Consider the following 20,765-nt stretch of genomic DNA (forward strand, 5'->3'; position numbering starts at 1 on the left):
CCCCCCAGCCCCCTCCAAACATCATCAATAAAATCAGTAATCAATCGGCTAATTGATTATTGATCTCACCCATCCAATTTACCACTTTTTAGGGGATCACGATACAGACGAGGAGAGTGAATTAAATGCACGCAATCGGCTGAATCATTATCACCATAACCACTCACGTCATCACGTATCGTCATCAAAACCCGTGAGTGAGGATGAATTTGCTGAGGACGAGTTGTCACTTGGCGAGCCGTCAGAATCAAAAATGCTCACCTCAACCCGCCCCATGTGGAGTACCTGTCCAACGTCTTCGCGTTTATCACGGGAGCGTCGGGGAAAGAGCCCTAAAAGCTTAGACAGACGTAGAAAGGATAAAGGAAACGATGTTGGGGAGTTTCATGAGGGTATGCTGCTCGACGCACTACTCCAACTGTATCCCAACGTTGCGGGTAATTTACAATACTTTTTTTTCCCCCCTTTTAAAATTTAAATTTCATATTTAACATGCTAATTTCGAGGGGAAAACAACGGCGGAGGGTTCATCTTCTTGGGATGGGGAAAATTTTTTAATTCTTGGTTTTAGGGGGAAATTGCTGTTTTGGGGGAGGGGGATTCTGTTGCAATGGGATGGCATACTTGATCAAGCTTCAAGAAATTTGACGGGAAAAAGCGTGGAATTTTTTCAGAAGAGAAAAGCATGAATTTTCTGGATATTTCTTCATTGAGGAATGAGTTGATTGCTTGAATATTCAAGTAATTTTAGATTTTCAGGTCAATATAACCCACATGATCCTTATTCTGACCCTTGTGACCCTTATTTTAACCCTCGCGGCCCTTATTCAGCCCCTCATTTACCCTTATGACCTATTACCCTTATTTGGATCCTTAATCTGATTCTAGTGACTCTTATTCCGAACCTCATGACCTTTATTTTGACCTTGCCGACCCTTAATTTTAAAGTCTTAATTTCAAATATCAAATTTTCATCACCAGAAGTTGATTTGGATTTTCATAATATACAGAGATTAAAGTAAAATAAAAAAATTCATGATTTCGTCCCCTTGAAACTAAATTCAATGCATTCCCAACACCACGGAAGAGCCAAAACTCCTCATAATCACCATAAACAATCGAAAAGTAATAAACCACCCCCTAATTCACAGGTGTAGCTGGATCCCGAACGAGCACCACTCAACGCCAGAAATCCGTCCCATCGGTGGCCCACAAACTGCCGTACTTTGTGCCGCAAATACCGGTGACCCAGTCAGTAAGAGTAGACGAGAATCCGTACGAGAGTGTACCAGTTCTAGGACCACTCCACCACTACACAAATCAAACTAAACCAAACAATAAAGACAAATCACGTTCGGCAAATTGCACCCGCGAGCGTTATCCAAAATGTTCGCAATACGGCTCCGAGTACTTTGACCTACGCAATCAGGACAATACACCGCCAATCTACACCCAAGTTGACGGTGACTACTCGGATTCTTACGCCCAACCGGCCGACAGAATCTACAGCGATGACAAATACGAACAGCCAGTTTACTACATGTCACGCAATAACGATCAGATGACGTCTGGACGCCTGTACCAGGGATTACCGGACAGTAGTTTTGGCAGTGACAGTGGGTACAGCCATCACACGTCCGGCACAACAGGCACCAATGGAACAAGAAGCAGTATTACAAATATCAACTACAATCGCAAGGAGAAGCACAGAAATTCCCATCATTCGCATCATTCCGCCGACTTCATCTTGTCGTAATACTAGTCATTGTCAGTGAGTCGCAGCAGCGAGTGAGAGTGAAGCTATATCCACGCCGGGGCGAGAGAGTGATTGCTACGTACGATTTTTTTCTAGTGAGTTATAGGTATACGAGACTATTTAACAAATTAAAATTTATTGGAAATTGTGGAGAGGCTCAGGTTTGTGCACCAAAGGTTTTTGAATTGTAACTGAGTCATTACGCGAGTCGTTCATTATGGAAAAGTAGGGTCTAGGGGGCCGGCAGAGGCTGTTCATTGTGTACGAATAGGTACACTTAGGGTTATTTCAATTAAGGGAGTTTTTCATGGGGAAATGTGAATGCATTGAGTGAGAGAAAGTGTCATCAGTCCTGTACAGACACTAATCGTACATTAAACATAGTGTAAATTAATTATTTATGGAATTAGGGGCGCTGCGTTGTATATAACGAAGATTGTAGAGAAATTGTATCATACGCGTTGTAGAGTACTTAATCGAAACATATTCAAAGAAAATATTAATATATGATTTTTAAATTTTAATATAATGAGACGATCAATGATTGATTAATAGCGGTAGTTTCTTGAATGAAAATTTGTGATTGTGGTGATGAATTTGTTCGAAGACACTTTCATTTCCGTGAAAATTCTATTAATATCACGTGTTTAACGTCGGCGAGACGAGAGGAGTGAATTATGATACAATCAGTGAGTGGATGGGATTGTGTATGAGTGAGTTTGTAAGACGAAACTAAAGAAAACGCTTTTTTACATTTTTTGCGTCCATACTGTTAGAGTGTGAGGAAGAAAGAATAATTTATACGTTAACATCAAATGTATCCGAGTAGAGAGTAATATATTTAGTATCATTGAAGGAAATAACGAGTGAGAGAAGAGGCTGATTGTTTTTGTTATGACTATTGTTCTCAATACCTTGGATTGTCCCATTAATTTTTACTCAGAATCAAATCATAAAATTAGACGAGTAATCACTAGAGTACCTTAATAGGAATAAATTATAGAGTGAAACAATCATGAAATAGAAAACGTGAAAAATCCATTCTACGAATATTTAATTTTGTGGATAACTCAATGAGCAATAGAGCCAAAAATTGTGAATATGAATGCTATGAGCAGACAATTGAAATAAAAGACACGATGTGAAATCATTTGTACGTGAAAAAGGTAATGTCAGTGCTCACAGAACAGGGTAAATAGTGTTTAACATCTGTATTTAAACCCCTCCCCTCGATAACTCTCAAGGAGTGATGAACCATCAATTTTTCCATTTCAGTTGTTTCCCGTTTTATCGTGTCATTAGCTCCTAACAGAATTACTATCACTTTCGTAATAATAAACTATTTAATATTCAATTTCAAAATGAACGTTTTTACTCCGCAATTGACCATTCATCCTTAATGCAATTTGTTTTTCATACCTTACCAAATGAAACTTTCACGATCGCATATTTTCATCACTGACGCGATAAATCACGAAAGACATTGGGATTATCATCTCCCAAGAACAGGCACTTGAAGATGTCATTGTAGAATTCAGGGTAATATTCACAAGCTCGTTTGTTATCCGGCGAGAAATTAAACTCCAGTAAAACAGGTTGCATATCGTTATCGTCCCACTCCAGCATAAGATCGACAGCATAAACAGCTCTACTCTGAGGATTGTGGCCAATTCCCCGCGGTGGTTCCTCAGCAGAAGCCCCCTCAAACACTTCCCACAGCATCTTAAATATCTTCGGCTCAACATTCTCCCTCCAATCGAAATCAGGATACACCTTAATCCACTCATTAACAAAATCCTCGCACTTGACATGATGAAGTGACGCGTCCTCCGAGTAATTCATAACCGTGAAGTGTTGCTCATAAATGTCAAAATTATCAAGAGCAAACGGACGATTAGCAAAACGCAGAAAGAAGTTTGAGTAAGCATAAGCTTTGAGTGGCTTCACCGAACTCAGCAGTACCACATACCTAACGTCAAACTTAACTTTACCAACGTCTGGTCTATCATAAAGCACCGGTGACGATACATACTTCTGCACAACTTTCGGACCAGTACACGGCAACCGAAGTATATGATTCAAATTATTAGTCGGATGAATGTCTATCCCCCGCGCCAAGTTCCAGGGCTTGCATATCCAGTGATTATCGAGTTCCTTAATCTCCCGATTTTGAAAGTACGATACAAACTTAACAAGTTCAGCACTGAGATTGTACGTAGTTGGCAACCACCTTGGATACGTTCTCAAAGTTTCGACCTCATATTTCTTACCATCGGCCCTACGTCTGCAGATTATTGATAACAAATCCTTCACAGTTAAAACATTCTCAAAGGGAAATTGATTCACGAACACTCGAGGGAATTTTATACTCAGACCCTCGTAATCTTTGAAGTACGTCATGTACCACAGTACATCAGCTTCCTCTTCGTTATCGGTTAACTCGAATGAGCAGTCTGTGAGGTAATCTCTTACATACTTGTACTCGGTGAAAACTTTGAGTTTCTTTCCTTTTGGGTAATTATTAAGAATGGCCTTTTCCGGGGCGGGGGGGACTGGCAAAGTTTCTTCCCGTCTGCCACTCATGAAATAATCATCTCCTGGTTCTGTTTGGAGGAAATTTTCACCGCTGAAGTCTGCATCAACCCACGGTATGAGGAGGGCTCTTCGCAATTCCTGATCGTTCGTTTGATTTTCGATGAAGTCTCTCGTGACTTCCTCCCTCACTTCCACATCTCTGATGGGAAATAAGAGTGAATAAGTTATTCCTTCCGTTAAGTGTATGATGGGGACAACTCGGAAGTTTGGAGAGTCGTTATGATTAATTGCTGAGCCTACTTCGTCCATTACGTACCAGAGGGGTAATTTCTCCTCTATGTTGTCGGAGTTTATCGTTAAGAATTGATTGTACCTCCACATCTCTTGGAGGACGAACTCCAGCTTTTGATCTTTGGAGTCGGAGGGAGAGAGGTTTCCCATTATGTTGCACATTCGGTCCAGCAGACCTGCAACTTTGGTCAGGTGAATGCGCGCGGTGCTCACGTCGTACGTCCAGGCGTGGTCGATTAGGAAGACGTTGTTGGGGTCGCCGCAGGACATTGGGCCCTCCGCAGAGAGGAACAGCTTGTATACCGGGTCTTTTGGCCCCCTAGGGCAGCCCTCGTAGTCTATTTGAGCGATGCTGAAGTACAGACCTGCGTCGAAGACTTGGTTCTTCAGTTTCTCCCATATCTTCGGCCAGAAATGCTCGGGGATCTGGGAGGAGACGAACTGCGGCTGGTGGAACTTCAAAAAGTCCTCGAAGGCAGTCATTTCCTTTCTTCAACTGTGGATTTTGAAGCTTTGCTGTAGTCGGAGAATTTGGGATTTTTCGGGACTAGTATTTGCGTTATTCAATTTGTAACGATTTCGGGGGTCTGAGAAAAGTTGGATCAGTGAAATATTCAAGGGAAGTCGTTTGAATTCTTTGGCTAAGAACATTTTTGTCACAATCTTTAAATACCTAATGGGTTGATTATTAGAATAAATTAATGCTCTGATGAAGAACACTGTGTACTCGAAACGTTGGCAATTGGCGGAAGAATTGTTTTATATTTTTTCTTCGGATTCATTCCTGTATTTATTTTTATTTGAGTTGCTGCTACGACCGAGGAAGTTATGTTCTATCCCCTCAAAAAAATTGACCCATTAATTTACTAAATTGCAGAGAATTTGAGAAGCTCCCAACAGAACCAGAGAATTCTGGTCACGGCGGCCCTAGTGACCCTATGGATTTGTTGTAATTGATAATGCAAATTTGACGAAAAAAATTTAAAGACTGGTGCAATATAGTGTATTCGGTAAATGTACATAGAAATAAATTTTTGTACAAAATGGGAATAAAACAATTAAAATAATAAACTGTTAAATTGCGATCGATGCAAATTAAACGAATAATCAATTGAAAAATCGAGTCATTGTAAATTATCTAAAAAATCTCATTAAACAATCAATTAAATCAACATACCGAGAGCATCATTTTTATTCAAACAAATCAACCAAAGTCGAGACACGCGAGAGAGAAAAGCGTAAATCAAAAAGTGTAAATTTATTCATGAAGTTAATTTTTACTTACTAAATGTTATCTACGATGAGGAGAAGCTTTTGAAGTTGTTTATTCACGATTTTAGGTTATGATCGATCGCTGCGTGCCGGGGAGCACATGAGCTTGCGACAGCTCACGGTAAGCGGGAGCCGACAATATGGAGCACTAGGTTATTGACCAGGGGGAGTCAATTCCTAGAACTGCGATAGAATCGCAAAACGCGAGGGGATGATTACCCTTAAATATTTGTATTGTATTATCAACACGCGATTCGCCTGGAGTTTCACGTCGGAAGAATTGGGCTTTAAAAATTGAATGGCACCCTCAATTTTCTCTCTACAATTTTTGTTGATTTTTAAATTCACTCGGAAATTCAAATTTTGCTCTGAGAAATTTTCCTTTTTCCATTGAATTTCCAGAAATATTAATTCATTTTTGCGTCGTGAAAAGGAATTTCATCGGTCTATATTTGATATTTTGTCATTTGATTCTTTAACGTTCGTCGGGAAAAAAGCATTTGTGTCGTCCGAGGCACGAAAATGGAATCTTGTGTCGGTAATAGTTGATATCCACAGTCGAACGCAGCATTCTTGCTGCCGGCACTTTACCACGACGACGGAGATGGCATCTGGTGCTCTTCGTTTAAAATTCCCGTTAATTTTTCAACTAAAAAAAATGTTTTTTTTTCAACATTTTTATTATTATTATCATTATTTATTTATTTATCCATTTATTTATTTATTTATTCATTTATTTATTTATTCATTGCTTATCAGAAGAAAAACTCTCCCAGAGCAAGGGGAAACCCAAGCTTGTACACGTGGTCATCCAACAAAATTTACAAATTTATAGCTCTCCAACATTTCATATACTATTTCACTGCTTTGCACATTCCACCCGATTTCAATAGAATTGTCAAAACTAATAATTTTGGTTCGCAGATCTACAGGATTTTTTCTTTTTTTTTGAGAGCTAATGCTCAATTTCAGAAACAAGTTCCGAGAGTTTAGAAATTTAATGAATTTTTTCCATAGTTATGCCGTTTTTTATCGCGCAATGAAAAATTCATGGACTGATAATCAGAAGAATTCCTCTGACTGCGCGAGAAAGTCTTCAAATCGCAGCGTTTTGCGCAGAATTTCGCTCACACGCGTGGAAACAGACTCAGAATGCTCTACAAAATTATCGCGCAAAGTTTTTATGCCCCATAAAGCGCCGAGATTTCACAGAAATTTCAATTTCAATATTCAAAGTCATTGCAACAACTGCCCTATAATCGGAAAGCTGATAAAATCCGCGTAAAACGTCGAGTGCCCGATTGCCAGTCTATTCCCGTGGCCTGCCCCGAGCAACGCGCCCCCGCCGAGTTTGAACAGTGTTTTTCTCGCTCGCAGGGTGAATTCTCGAGTTGCTAATGAAATTAAAGCGTTAAAAATTGACGGTTCGACGTTAAAATTCGGTCACAAAGGTGCGCGGGATTAAAATCGGCCTTTGTGATGCGAATGCATCTATAATGACCGCTTTGTGCTTTCATTGGCCGTTAAAACCCTTCTTCGAATGTTGACCAATGAATTATCAATGCGCCAATGAAACACTGTTTCAACCGATTTCAAAGGGGACGACGTTCTTGAATAACCCACGTAATTTTCTCTTTAACAAATCATAGTACCAGTGGTTGTAAATTAAAACAGGTTCTGAACTTTTAATGTCATTGAACAAATTAAATTTTGAATATTAAATTAATCTTCAATATTGAATTTTGTACACTTTAAATTTTTTCAACTATTGTTTTCTCCGTTATGGAGCGTTATTTATTTTTAATTTTATGTATTAAAAAAAGTTTTTCAAACATGAACAAAACGGGAAAGATAATTTTAATGTGATTTTAATCCCTCAAGTGTAAATTAACAAACTTGTTTACTTGTTTAAAAAACGGATTTAAGTATCTGAAATAAATAATTTATTCATTTCAAATAGATTTATCAACAATATAAATTTGTTATTATTTAATTATTATTTTTTATTATTATCGTCATTTACTTAATGTAAATTTATTTATTTAACAGTGCCGCGAATAAAAAAAATAAGAAATGAATAAATAAACAAATAAAGGAAGAATTTCACTTTAAATAAAAATTTGATTTCGTGCTATTTAAATAATCCAAATAAATAAGTCAGGGTGTTCATTCATATCCTCTGAGAGCGGAATTTTTAAAAATTATTTAGCATCCCATTCTATTCCACTTTGTTTTCAATTTTGTTCCTTAATTATATGCTGCCACCCAGAATGACTAGCGACTGGAGCACCGTGGTTCTTGATCCACGCATTCCAGCACTAACGATGTCATTCATCCAGCATGATCCACCGTTTGTGGCACTGTGGATGAATATTACCGCCAACTAATATAACTATACACCACGTATATAATTCATCAGCCAACATTTTGGTCTCGTTAACGTCCGGATGCATGTAGAAGCCACATTAGTGGAATTTCGCCCTGAATGTATGTGACAGGATTATTAGTGATTATTAATTACGAAAGATCATCTGTGCCCTATTGTGCCGTCTCCAGCGATCCCTTCGCTCAATGGATCAGAGGTGTATTCAACTCAGCGATTTGGAATTAACAAGAACTTCCTCTTCCTCTCTCGTTTGTCAGCGGAAATATGAAAATCCTTTTTTTAAAAACGCAAAAAAAATCAGCATTATTACGTGAAGGCTCTTTGAACCACGTCAATGTACCTTTCCACACCGTTGGATCAATATTTCATAGAAATTTCAACGCTTGAATAATTCCAATGCCAATCTGTCACCACTCCTTGGACGGGTATCTTCCTTTATATAGACCCGGCAAAAAAAAAAAAATGTAACATCTGAGGGCTTCGGTGAAAATTCATTCTTTTTCATTCGTTTTCATGAAGATGTTGGGAAAAATGATGGCTGAGGGGTTGTTACAGACAGACGGCGGAGCTGGAGAGAGAGAAATTCGGAAATTCGATTGAATTATTCAGTGTCGAATGGGAGGAGCTCACATTTGGGGAAAAAATGCGCATAACACTAGGGATGGGCGATGTTTTAAAAACCATCGATGTTGTAAATCGATTTAGCTGCAATAATTGTTAAAAATTTAAATTCTGATTCAATTCATACTTCTGATTGCGAATAAATTATTATTTAGTTTATTCTCACTCAATCAACATTATCATTCGACAAAAAATGAAAAATTTTGTTGTCAGGGTTAGAAATATCGATATTTGGGCATGAAAAATCGATGTATTCGATTAATCGACAAACATCGCCCATCCCTACGATAACACTAAATGAAAATAAATTTTCGGGTAATAGATTCAATGGCCTATCGATTCGAATCGCCATGCCAACGAACGCCAAGTTGTCCTTCTCTTCTTCGCGCTGTTATCATCCGTAAAAATCGAGGGATTTGGGTTCCATTGCCAAAACAAAATTACACGGGGCATTCCACCGCTGGAACATCGATTCCGGGCGACTAGCGGGGCATGCATAAAAGCGAGATGAATCTCAATGAACTCGGCGGGATCGTTCTGTATTTGTTTTTATGGGTTTCTCTTGCTGTCATTAGGCGGCTGACATTCGACTCGATGAAGATTGACGCTTGTTAGCTACCTTGAGGGCTAAGCGAAGCTGACGGTGATGTGGGGAACAAGGTGATGCGTGCGAGGGGCAATTGGGTACGACTGAGTGAGAGAATTCATTCAAAATCATCTCTGAGTACTTCAGTAGCGAAGTGGCAAGAGGAGATGAGTCAATTTTGACTATTGCTGGACAAGCCTTGTCTACAAAAGATTGTAAAATTCAGGCATTTGTTCTTGCTGTGTGTTTTTTAAATATTCGTCTCGCATTTTTGCCCCCATAAAGCCTGAAAATACCTGCAAATGGATTTCGCTCCCCCATTACTTGACTTTTGTTTCGCAATGTTTTTCCAACATTTTTCTCCGCGTGCGCGAGTCGTAAAACCCTTCGCGGTTTCCTACATTATGTCCCTACACATGAAACCCGCGTGACGTTCGACGCACTCGAACATTGTCAGTGCCTCTGACTTCGTAGCATTACCGACCCCCGTTAAACCTCGGATTACCTTTACGACGCAACCGTGTGACCAATCTGAATGCTCCGGAATTCCACGAACACGTCTGACGAGCGAAAAAATCCGGGAGAATAAAGCACGCGAGAGCGAAAAAAAATCCGCAGCAAAATCAATGCGTCTGTGCACCAAAACAGGAGCTCAAACAGTGAAATCAGAATGGCCATCTCTTTTTTGTGTGCCCCCGCCGTTTTTCGTTTACCGTTGACTGTAAAACATAAATCCGAATAAAACCCATTTTTCAATAAAACGAAAAAGGGGAAAAATATTTACCCAAATGGTACTCAGCAACAGAGGCGAATGGGCGATGGGTAAATTAATCGTGTTTACTCGCTCCTGGCTGAAATATATCTCGCGAGAATTTCGATGGAGAAGTCGAAGCCTTCGTGATACAGTTTTCCGAGTGAAGATCTTCGCTCGGAGTTAAGTTTTGCTCTCCGATGGCAGTTTGGTGCCCCTCCAACTTTTGTGCAAGTCAACGTTGCGCGACCGGGTCTCTTTCACAGAGACACTCGCTGGTCGTCGGTCGTAAGTCTCTTTGGAATGACCGCAAACCGGGTAAGGAACACGACTGGAGCGATGTGAATCGTGTCTCCTGGGGGATGAGCCTCTCTTTGTTCCTTTGTCACGAGTATATGTACTTGTCAGACTAAACTCCACTCTTACTTATTTTCGTCTTTGGGGACGCCTCAAAGGGATTTCGATGCACATCAACGATTCAAATGTCAATGTTGTCTGGGCAATTGGACTTGGCGCTCTAATAATTCAGGCTGAGACTTCAATTCGGCTGAGAATTCGTTTGTTTGGAGTGAAAATTCGTCTGTCAGCAGGAGAGTCCATGTACTTTCTAGGAGATTATTTATCACTTCCACAGTGGAGTATTTTTATTATTTTTATGTAATTAAAATTATCAGTGGAACAATTATTGGATTTTTTCAGGCGACAAAGGCGATCATTGAGAATGAATTAATGAGGTATTTGGAAAAATAAATGCCTTGAGAATATCCAAGTATCTCAAACATGAAATTTGTCAATTAAGTTGCGTGGAAAAAATTTGAAGAAAATCGGGAGTAGTCAGCGTCATTCAAATTATATTTTGTAGAGAATTATTATTTTTTAAGCAGTCGTTGTTTAGAAATGCATAATTGTAATTCGTTGGTCTTTAGAAACCTTATTTTTTCCGGAATGAAATCGATTTCTGGTAAAATTCCGAATATGACTAAAATTTGTTACAATTCTGAAGAAATGATTTTTTCGTCACTCGGCCCGATAAACGGCGCTTACTCGGGCTCTGTCGAGAGGGGGTAAAGAGAGTTTACCGCGGCACTTGAATAATCGGTGCTCCAAGGAGGGTAAATGAGACGCTCGGTGCTCCAAGGAGGGTAAATCTCACTTACCCATCCTAGGAGCGATAAAGTGGGCGTCACCATGTGCCCTGACGTTCCCCCCACTTGGGCATGCGCTCTGCGTTCGGGTAAACGTATAGTCGGATGAGCTGTACAGCGCCTCTAGCGGCCTTCTCTACAACTTAACCCACTAGTGGTAGCCATGTTGTTGTGTGTCATTGAGAAGATTTATCATTAGAAAAAAGTCACTCTCCGAGTTTTTGTTCAATTTAAAGTTGATATTTTTGTTCAAAAAACAACAATTTCTAAAATATCAGTATTTATAACGTCGACTTCTGTTCTTAATAAAAGAAGAAAAATTGAACAGCTGAGTATCTTCTTTTATCTTTGATATCTGTTCTTATTTTCTATTTTTTATGCAATTTTCTTTTCACAGGTCCAAAATTACCGTCATCAACCTACTGTTTTTGGATATTTTGGCGGACTTTACTAGTTATTTATTTTCGCATCAACTGATATTGATTTTATTTCGATTTATTTTTTTCTATTGCTTTTATTTTTTTCTTCAGGGGGACTTCGTCCCCCTGGACCCCCTCCCGCGCCCACACCCGCGTCGGGCCTTCGTGACGAAAAATAGTATATGCCATTCGGGCGATAGCGTTGGTTTGTGAGTCGTGTGGAGTTTGCAACACTCGGCATGGCAAGCGTCCGACTCGGATCGCCTTCGGCGATCCTCGTCTCCTGCTTGCCACGCCTCTTGCTGCAACTCCACACTCCTCACAAACCGCCGCTTATCGCCCTCATGACATAATGTACTATTATGGTGGCAAATTGATTTTTCATAAATTATAATAATTTATTATAATAATTTATTTCTATAAATGTATTCATAGAAAAGGCACGTAATTATAAAAAACTGCAATTTTTAAATTATTTCGTCAATCTTTCTTCAAAAGTAAAATTTATAATTGTTTTCCCAAATTTTTAAAATCATTGGAAAATGTTCAGAAAATTAGAATTAAATTGGGCTCAAATTAAATAGCCAAAATACTTTTGGATATCCTTGAAAACGGGTAAAAGTGTTTCAAATTCAGACACTTTTTCAGTTATTCAGCAAGAATTTTCTTTAATAATTAAATAAATAATTTCTTCGGGGTACAAGGTTGAACGGGTAATTAATTAATTAAGACCCAGAGTGCATCGACGAAGTATTTAAAAAAATAAATGAGTCATCAAAAAATAAAAATAAACTATCCTGGGATAAAATTCGCTGGATTAAAATGGAATATTCGCTCGCCCTGCAACAATTCCCTCCAATAATCACCGAAACAATTTCTGCATCCCATTAGCAAAAAAACCTAATGAAAATTTATGAACTTTTGTTCCCGGGGCCACGCAATAAACTTGGCTATCCTCCTAATTAAATAATCAAGGTTGCAAAAACAGTAGAATACGGAGGGTGAACCCTGTGATCCTTCAATTACGAACCCTTCCCGGCCCCCGGTTGCAGAGCATAATTGACTCGGGGTACGAGGTTGAACGGGTAATTAATTAAGACCCAGAGTGCATCGGTTAGTGCAGATACTCAACCTCGGTGCGATATTTTCCTCATTCCACCTCTTTCTGCATCCTCTCCGCCGGCGAGAGCCCCACCCACTCACCCCCATTCTCATTTCCACGAGGCATCCGCCCCCCGGACTTGGGTGAGACCGCATACCCACCTCCTGCTGCAAAGTTAAAGGCCCATGCCCTTCGTCTTTCCATTCCTTTCCTCTTCCGCACCTCCAACCCCTCCCCCCAGCCGATGGTGTGTCGACAATAGTGAAGGCACTCTGGATAACTCCAGAAATCTTGCGTTCCCGAGATAAAACGATTCCTGGTATGTTGTACCCGTTGTGCGGACTGAACTCAAGTGCAAATTGAAGTTTAATATTTGAAATTTTATGAGACAGGATTTACGTGAATTCCGGAATTTTTTAAAAACAGTGAGGTCTTCTTATCGTTCTCCCAGAATAGGAATTTCATTATTTACTCGCGCTGTGATTTACGAGTTGAATGGAATCCCCTGGGTTTCATAAATTAAAAACTCGGTGAATTGATGTAGTCGAGGGGATGAAAGCCGGGGGAGACTGGTGAATCAAAATGAATGGAGCCAATTACTCCGGCAAATTGATTACATCAAGAGATGACGGAGAAACGGACCGGTAATCAGGTCAGGTGGGGATGGATTTTGAGCAGATGGATCACGAGATGAAAATAAAGGTGAGGGAAAACATTGGGAAAGTATTGAAATTTCAGATTTTCGTGGGAATTGAGTGAAATCATGAATATTCAGCGCCTAATTATGATGAATTTGTAATTAATTAAAAATTCACCGGAGTTATCCTGACTTCCCCCGGATTTTCCGGGAATAGTTGAACTAAAATTTAGAGCTCTGATTTTTTCACGAAATTCTGAATTTTTAATGACGAAATTTCTTGAAATTTCAGTGGAACTAAGACGTGATGACAATTTTCGAAAAATGTACAGGAAATTTCGGAGATAGCGAAATTTTCATAATAACCTTTTTTGTAGCCCTTAATTCGATCTACAAAAAAGGTTATGACGAAAATTTTGCCATCTCCCTTAGATTTCTACATATTCATTGAAACGTAAACCGTTTAATCGCTTCGCTACTGATAAATTTGACTAAAGGACTGAATTTTGTGATATTAATGCATTTTATTCGGCATTCAATGGTGAATACTTCATTGATAATACTTTCTCCCAGTTATCAAATCCCGATATTACCGGAGGGAAATATGGGAAAGTTCAGGGGCATTTATCCCCCGTAATGAATCCTCATTCATCGGAAAAAGTTTAATTGCTCGAGTCGAGCTTGAATAAAACAGTTTTTTCAACACAAAATGTCGAACTCCTGGAGACCCACCAACGTGTAGTGTGCTTGACTAACGAGGACCGAGGAGTCGACACAATGGATGAATTAGAACGCGAAGAACCGAGAAATCGACAAAGTGATGGAGTGATGGAGACTTGATTAGTGCGCGATTGTGATGTCCGGAGGTGACGAGATAATGAGCTGAGTTTCACTTTGATCTTTTGTTATCCCTTCGCACGAACCTTCCGCCATCCTCTGATCACGGGGATAATTGCTATTAGAAGCTCGGGGAATCGTTAACATCACATTCTCTGTCAACTTTGTGAATGTACCATCTGTCACTGGGAACTATTTGCATTAAGTTTATTCTGAATGTTCAGAGGGAAAGTTTTTTCCTGGAAACGTCTCAACGGGGTTTTGACGTAGTGCTGGCGTCGTGAATGACTAGTGACTAAAAGGTCTCGAGTGCACACTGTTGGAAATTTTTTCAAGATATTATAGTCAATTTTATGGGAGTGAGATTGAATCGAATTTAGGGAACAAATGGTTACGAAATTTCAAGTTTTAAGGAGAATTGACGGAAATTCATGAGTTTTCGGGAGGAGTGAGATGAAAGTTACACAACTTGATTGAATTTTCAGTGGAGAATGAAACAAAGTGACATGAATTTAAAATTTTTCCCGGAATTTTTCTGATTTTTCTGAATTTTCACAGAATAATTGAACTGAAAAATCAAGAATTTTATTGATTTCCAGATCATTTGAACAGAAAATCACTGGAATATTTGATTTTTCGAAGACAAGATTTCCTGAAATTACAGTGGAACTTCGTAACATTTTATTTCAACTGAAATTTCAGAATTTTGTAATTGAAAATTAAGAATTTCATTGGAAAATTAATAAGAACTGTAAATTTCAGTTCTATTTTTCCCCCAAAATGACTAGAAAATCAGAAAATTCTTGTAAATATATTTTTGAATTTTCAGGACAGTGACACTTAATGCGATTTAAGAGAGAAAAAAATCATGAAATTTCAGATTCCACTGAAAATTCAATGCAATTTAGCAGTGAATATTCCTATTCGATTGGAAATTCAAACGAATTAAGAAATTCTCATCTTTATGCTGCTTAAAATTCCTGAATTTTCCTGAATTTCCAGTGAAACCAGGAGCTTCATAATTTTTTCTCCTCTAAATCTAAAAATTAGTAGTCAGCCGTCCCTGAAATTTCATATTATTCCACCAGTGAACCCCGAAAAAATCCCCCCATTATCCCCAGCAAATCGTGATTTTTAATTCGATTTACTCTCTCAAAAATCTCGCAATTAATTCCATTCTACACAGTCTCAGTCCTTTGATCGTATTTGTCGACCCGTAATAATTTCATTAAAATTCATGAAATATGCGAGCGAACATAATAAAGGATGAAAGGCCAGTGCACAACAGAAACGGAAAGAGGCTAGTGGGGAATAATACGCGGTGAGCTGCGTTTTATCCCATTGGTACCGGTGCATGACACAGCCCAGACAACTCAGTACACATCCCCCGTACAACCCGAACACAGCATTTCAAATTCCCCCTAATGTAGCGCCACTTATTACGTTAAACTCCGGTTGTAGCCGGACAATGTCATCGGCGAAACTCCACAATTACCAAAGGCAGATGCATTTCAGCATTAATAACGAGATAACAGTTGATTGATTAATCCCCAATCCCCGTTATCCCGGATGAAACAAAAATTCCCGTCTTTTAATGACCGACCAATTAATAACTTCCGGATTTACACCGAAAAAAAGGGCCCTTTAATGGCCGAAAAAATACGCAATTCCCGTATTTCAGTGTCGCCCCTATATTACCGGAATCACGTAGAGTGCACGAAGATAAACAGCAGGAAAAAAATGAATAATCGTTTGAGCCGCAGTGAATGTATAAATTTTCGCGTGTCCCGTCAGCGATAAAATTTCTCATACAGGGGCTGAACGCGCGGGGAAAAAATTGAGGATAAATAGACCAAACGGCTAATACGGATCGGGCAATTGTTGCAGTTTTATACAATGGAACGTTGTCAACAAATATTCACGAGTGGTCTGTAAAAAAAGTCAGTCATTCCATTCGCCGATTCACATTCATGTAATACCCCTCACATGACGCGAATAATTTCTATCGGATACATAACGCGGGGAAAAAAATATAATTATACAGCGATGACCGGAATTTCAGTGGTTAAATTCTGGTGAATTATGCCGGCGCTATTAATCACGGAAATACAACACTGAAGCAACGATAACGGTTGTGAAAACGAGAAAAATTTGTGCAATTGGGAAATTCATTTTATTCGTTTTTTTCATTCTCAATAAACAACCTGAAAATTTTTTGTTTCTCCGGTACTATTTTCTCTCTTGTCTATATCCCCTGACACATTGGTACACTTCAGTTCCCGAATAATATTTAATTAAATAATATAAGTTTCGACCGCGACTAAGGGACGAATCTTGCTCTCATTTACCTATTCATTTGCGGATAATTAAGACAATCGTCACAAATTAGAATGGAACATCAACAAATATTCACGAGCGCTCCATAAAAAAAGTCGCTCATCCCTTCGCCGATTCCCATTGGCGAAAAATCCCTCACACGACTTGAATAATTTTCATCGGATAAATAACGCGGTAGAAAAATATAATTATATCGTGCAACCGGAATTTCAATGGTTAAATTCTGGTGAATTACGCCGGCGCTATTAATCACGGAAATACAACACTGAAGCAACGATAACGTTTGCAAAAACGAGAAAAATTTGCGCGGCATATCGCGTGATACGCGCACTGCAATAATGAAGCTCTTTTCAGAATACAGGATATCCCTGTATCTTGAGGGGTTCTGAAGGATTTACCGTTTCCCGGGAATGTACAGCGGGAATTGAGGATGGTTAAACGAATCGCAGCTGACAGTGACTAATTACACGTGAATGTGCAGCCCTAGTTTCAATACCCAACAGGTACACTCGGGTATTATATGTGAGATGGATACATATCCTAGCGCTAATCCCTTCTCCTTCTCTGACGTGTATGTGCGAGCTTTTGTTAGCTAGTTCCCGTTGGATTTTCACGAGCCCTCGAGTGCGAGTCGAGGGTAATTCAGCTGCAAATTCTCAGCTTTGTTCTCAAGTTTGGGGGAATAAAACATCATGTGGAAATAATTCTCAACTTTTTTTATATCGGGGGAGAGCTTCTGGGGGCGGGGGTCGAGTGGATTTTTTAGAGCTTCTGGGGAGGGCAGTGGGCGCATGTGGGTCAGAAGGTAAATAGCAATTTGCGCGATCGTTCGCGGGTTTGGAGGCTGGAGAATTGTGTCAATTGACACGACCCGCAGGCCGGCCAATCACACAGAACTACAAACCCTGCGGCTTTTGGGGGTACATTGTTGTAGGGAGAAAAAAGACGGGGAAAAATCAACAAACAGGGGAGTAATCGCGGAGCGAAATCCATTTCTAGGGGTTTTCAGGAGAGACCAATAGAGAGTTTTTCTACGGAATTTTTATTGGACAAAAAATTTAATTTAAGGTTTGACTGAAAATTTGATTGAATTCTAAATTCTTAGGCAACATTGAGAGGAGAATTGCGGAAGCTATTTGAATTTTAGATTGAATAATGAATATTCAGTGCCGAATTACGATGAATTTTCAATTAATTGAACATTTACGAACATATTTACTGCAATTTCAATTTCAAGTTAAATTTTCAGAGAATTTTCAGAGAATTCCTCAAAAATTTTTGGAATTTCAGGAATTTTTGAACGAACTCTCTGAAAATTCAAATGAATCGGAAATTCAAGGAGAGATTTCGCTGAATTTTCTTAATGCTTCATTAAAATTTTCGGAATAATTAATTTGAAATTTATAATTCCCTGGGATTTTCCCACGAAATTATGATTTTTAAATGACAAAATTCCTCGAAATTTCATTGAAAATATAATTCGTTAGCAATTTCCAAGACCCTAAGACCCTCTGAACACCCCTGACTCCCAACGTCGTCGAATTGTGTATCTACGCACAACCCATTTACCCAGAATAATTTTCCAAGTGCAGACGCAGCAGAGTAAACTCGCACGAAACCATATTATACCGAGCCAACGCAATTCGACTTCACTCGACGTGACGGTTCATCCCCATCTCTTCTCAACCTGTTTCCATCCGATGCAGGTCCATCGCACAATCCCAAGGGGCGAGCCACAGTTCTCCCAGATACATCGTGAAACTGCACGTGAATAAAGTTCAAAACTTTCGAGCACTATCGCGAAATAAAACGAGAAATAAGATAGCATGCAGAAACCTGGAAATGTCAAATTTCAAATTTCAGATGAGTTTCTTTGTGCAGAAATACGCAGTCATATTTTTCACCAGAATTTTCCCAGAAATACATATCACAGACGTTAACGCGTCACTCTGAGTTTAAAACGCAAGGTTGAAGGATGATATAAAGTTAAGGATAGGGAGTTGCACATTTCACTCTCGTAAAACTTCCAACAGCGAGTTTTCCCCGAGCCATATGAGGAGCAAAATTTCGAGATGCCAGGAAAAATCGAGGGGTGAAAAGGCTTCTGTGGCAGTCGTCCGAAAGTTCCCGAGCTACAAAAAAAGCTAACCAAACACGTAATTTTTTTCCCCATCGAGCGACAAATATTCTGGCCAGTGGTATTGGTGTTTATTTTCTCAAGTGTCCAGAGGGTTCGAAGGTAGGGCGCCGTAAAACTGATATATATCACTTGAAACAGAAGCGACAATCGTCCAAACAACCCCCTGGCGAAGCAAATACTGCTGTACGAGAAAATATATACGATAACACTGTGAGAAAGAAAATAAAAATTAAGTTGAAATGGCACTTGGCGTCGGGACGTATTGTTGAGAGGGGTTACCGGGTCGTACATACATGGATATATAGATGAAAAAGAGGGAAGAAAAGGCTGAGAAAGTTTCAAGGGGACTTTTACCGCGTGAATTCTCGAGAGTCGGAAGTGAAGAGGAAGGGGAGAGGCCATACGACCTCCCCCCATCGTCGGATAGACCAGGGGAAGAAGTGGATGTAGGCGTTGGAGGGGGACAAAAACAGTGGGGAAAAAAAAGACAGGATAATTCAAGTAATGGTCCGTCCTGGGGAGGCTGGAGGCACTGCTGCAGAGGGAGTGAGATCGAAACCAAAAGGAAAGGGACACAGGACGGAGGGTGTGAGGTATAACCACAGAGAAAAGGGTCTCAACCGCTTGTACGATCGAGATTGTAGTGGCCAGGATCTTATGGAGTCCGACTGTGGGAGCAGATGCCAAGTGTTCTCTTGTTATCTCCCTCGAATTATTATTCTCCACCTCCTTCCATTGAAAACAAAATTTTCCAACCTCACAAATGACGTGAGAGCCACGAGAAAGAAACCATTAATAAGCTCTCATACTTCAGGAGTGTTATGCCCCAAAGTAATATTATAATATTGAGCAATAATTTATTTCAAAGAGTTCAATTTACTTCACTCATTGTTTTACCAAATCAGCCTTCATTTGCAATACTGTTCACCACTGTCGTAACGTGACACGCTTAATTATTATATAAGCTGGACTCGCGAATATTCGGGGGTCCAGTCGTCAACGTAAACCAAGCCAAATACTTATTTTGTATCATCTTGTAATCTCCTCATATTCACCCCCACCGTACGGAGATTTATCTCCAGGAAGCAGAGCCCAGGGATTCACCCCCAACAGGAGTATCCAGCAAAATGTTTCTCAACGAAATTTTCGCAAGACCTCTTATTTATGGGACAAGGTGAAAAGCATTGTCAGGGAGAAGCCATTTTCCCGAACGTGACGATGAAGAAGCCGTATAAATAGAAGCCCCATATCCTATGGGTACTTTCTTCCCTGTCATACGGCCAATTCAACACTCAGTGGAAGGTCCTGCCTTTCCCTTAAACTTTTCTGTACGTGAAATCGAGATCGTCCGGGATGAAGCACCTTGGACGCTTCTTCTGATATACCTCGGCCCATTCATCATAACCTTCCCTGCATCCCGCAACCTTATCGTCTGGCCCCTCAGGAGCCTCCAAGATGCTTGAGACGCATCGGTTACCGCACAGAGAATAGCATCATATTTCTCATGTGCAGCATCCGCGTTATGCGCGACATTTAATTTCTCAAGGGGTTGGAAGTCTATCTCGAATAACGCGCAATACCCCATCACATTACCATCAAACGTTCGTTGGAGGTGTGAATAAGTCATTTGATAATTGGCTGACAATACGTCAAATGGGTCATCCTGACTCGCCGAACGAGCCTCAGGATGCCCTCAGAATTTGCGTCCATCTGTTTGGTCGATGGCGTCGCCAAGTCGAGCAATTCCCTCGTCTATCATGTTTGTACGTCATACGTCCGATGTTTCCCTTCGTTTCGCCCCGTTGCCTCTGTACCGGTGCTGAGGGAATCATATTGATCTGTGTTGTGGGTACATGCTTTGTGAACATACTGAGTACATCTTGGTGGATGCCCCGCAGCTAGGATTTGTGTGTCAACATATCTGGCAGAGATAACAACTATTGGGGGGGG

The 20,765-nt window shown here is 39.9% G+C and overlaps 2 protein-coding genes across 5 annotated transcripts in view; one reads left to right on the top strand and one right to left on the bottom strand.

Moving 5' to 3' along the window:
• LOC107036917 overlaps nt 1–3,110 on the top strand; it is a 42,923-nt gene extending 39,813 nt beyond the window's left edge. For all 4 annotated transcript variants that reach the window (XM_015255171.1, XM_015255173.1, XM_015255172.1 and 1 more), the window contains 2 exons: nt 93–437; nt 1,152–3,110. In XM_015255171.1, the coding sequence (XP_015110657.1) occupies nt 93–437; nt 1,152–1,756 (950 nt within the window). In that variant the 3' untranslated portion in view covers nt 1,757–3,110. The remainder of the gene's footprint in view (nt 1–92; nt 438–1,151) is intronic.
• On the bottom strand, nt 2,568–5,946 carry LOC107036916 (tubulin--tyrosine ligase-like protein 12). Its single transcript, XM_015255170.2, has 2 exons — nt 5,868–5,946; nt 2,568–5,078 (listed from the first exon to the last, which is right to left on the bottom strand). The coding sequence occupies exon 2, from the start codon at nt 5,063–5,065 to the stop codon at nt 3,212–3,214; it is 1,854 nt and encodes a 617-aa protein (XP_015110656.1). The 5' UTR covers nt 5,066–5,078; nt 5,868–5,946; the 3' UTR covers nt 2,568–3,211.
• Nucleotides 5,947–20,765: the final 14,819 nt, after the last annotated feature.

Source organism: Diachasma alloeum, unplaced genomic scaffold, assembly GCF_001412515.2.
Source record: "Diachasma alloeum isolate Michigan unplaced genomic scaffold, Dall2.0 Dall_scaffold_00212, whole genome shotgun sequence".
Classification (NCBI taxonomy): domain Eukaryota; kingdom Metazoa; phylum Arthropoda; class Insecta; order Hymenoptera; family Braconidae; genus Diachasma; species Diachasma alloeum.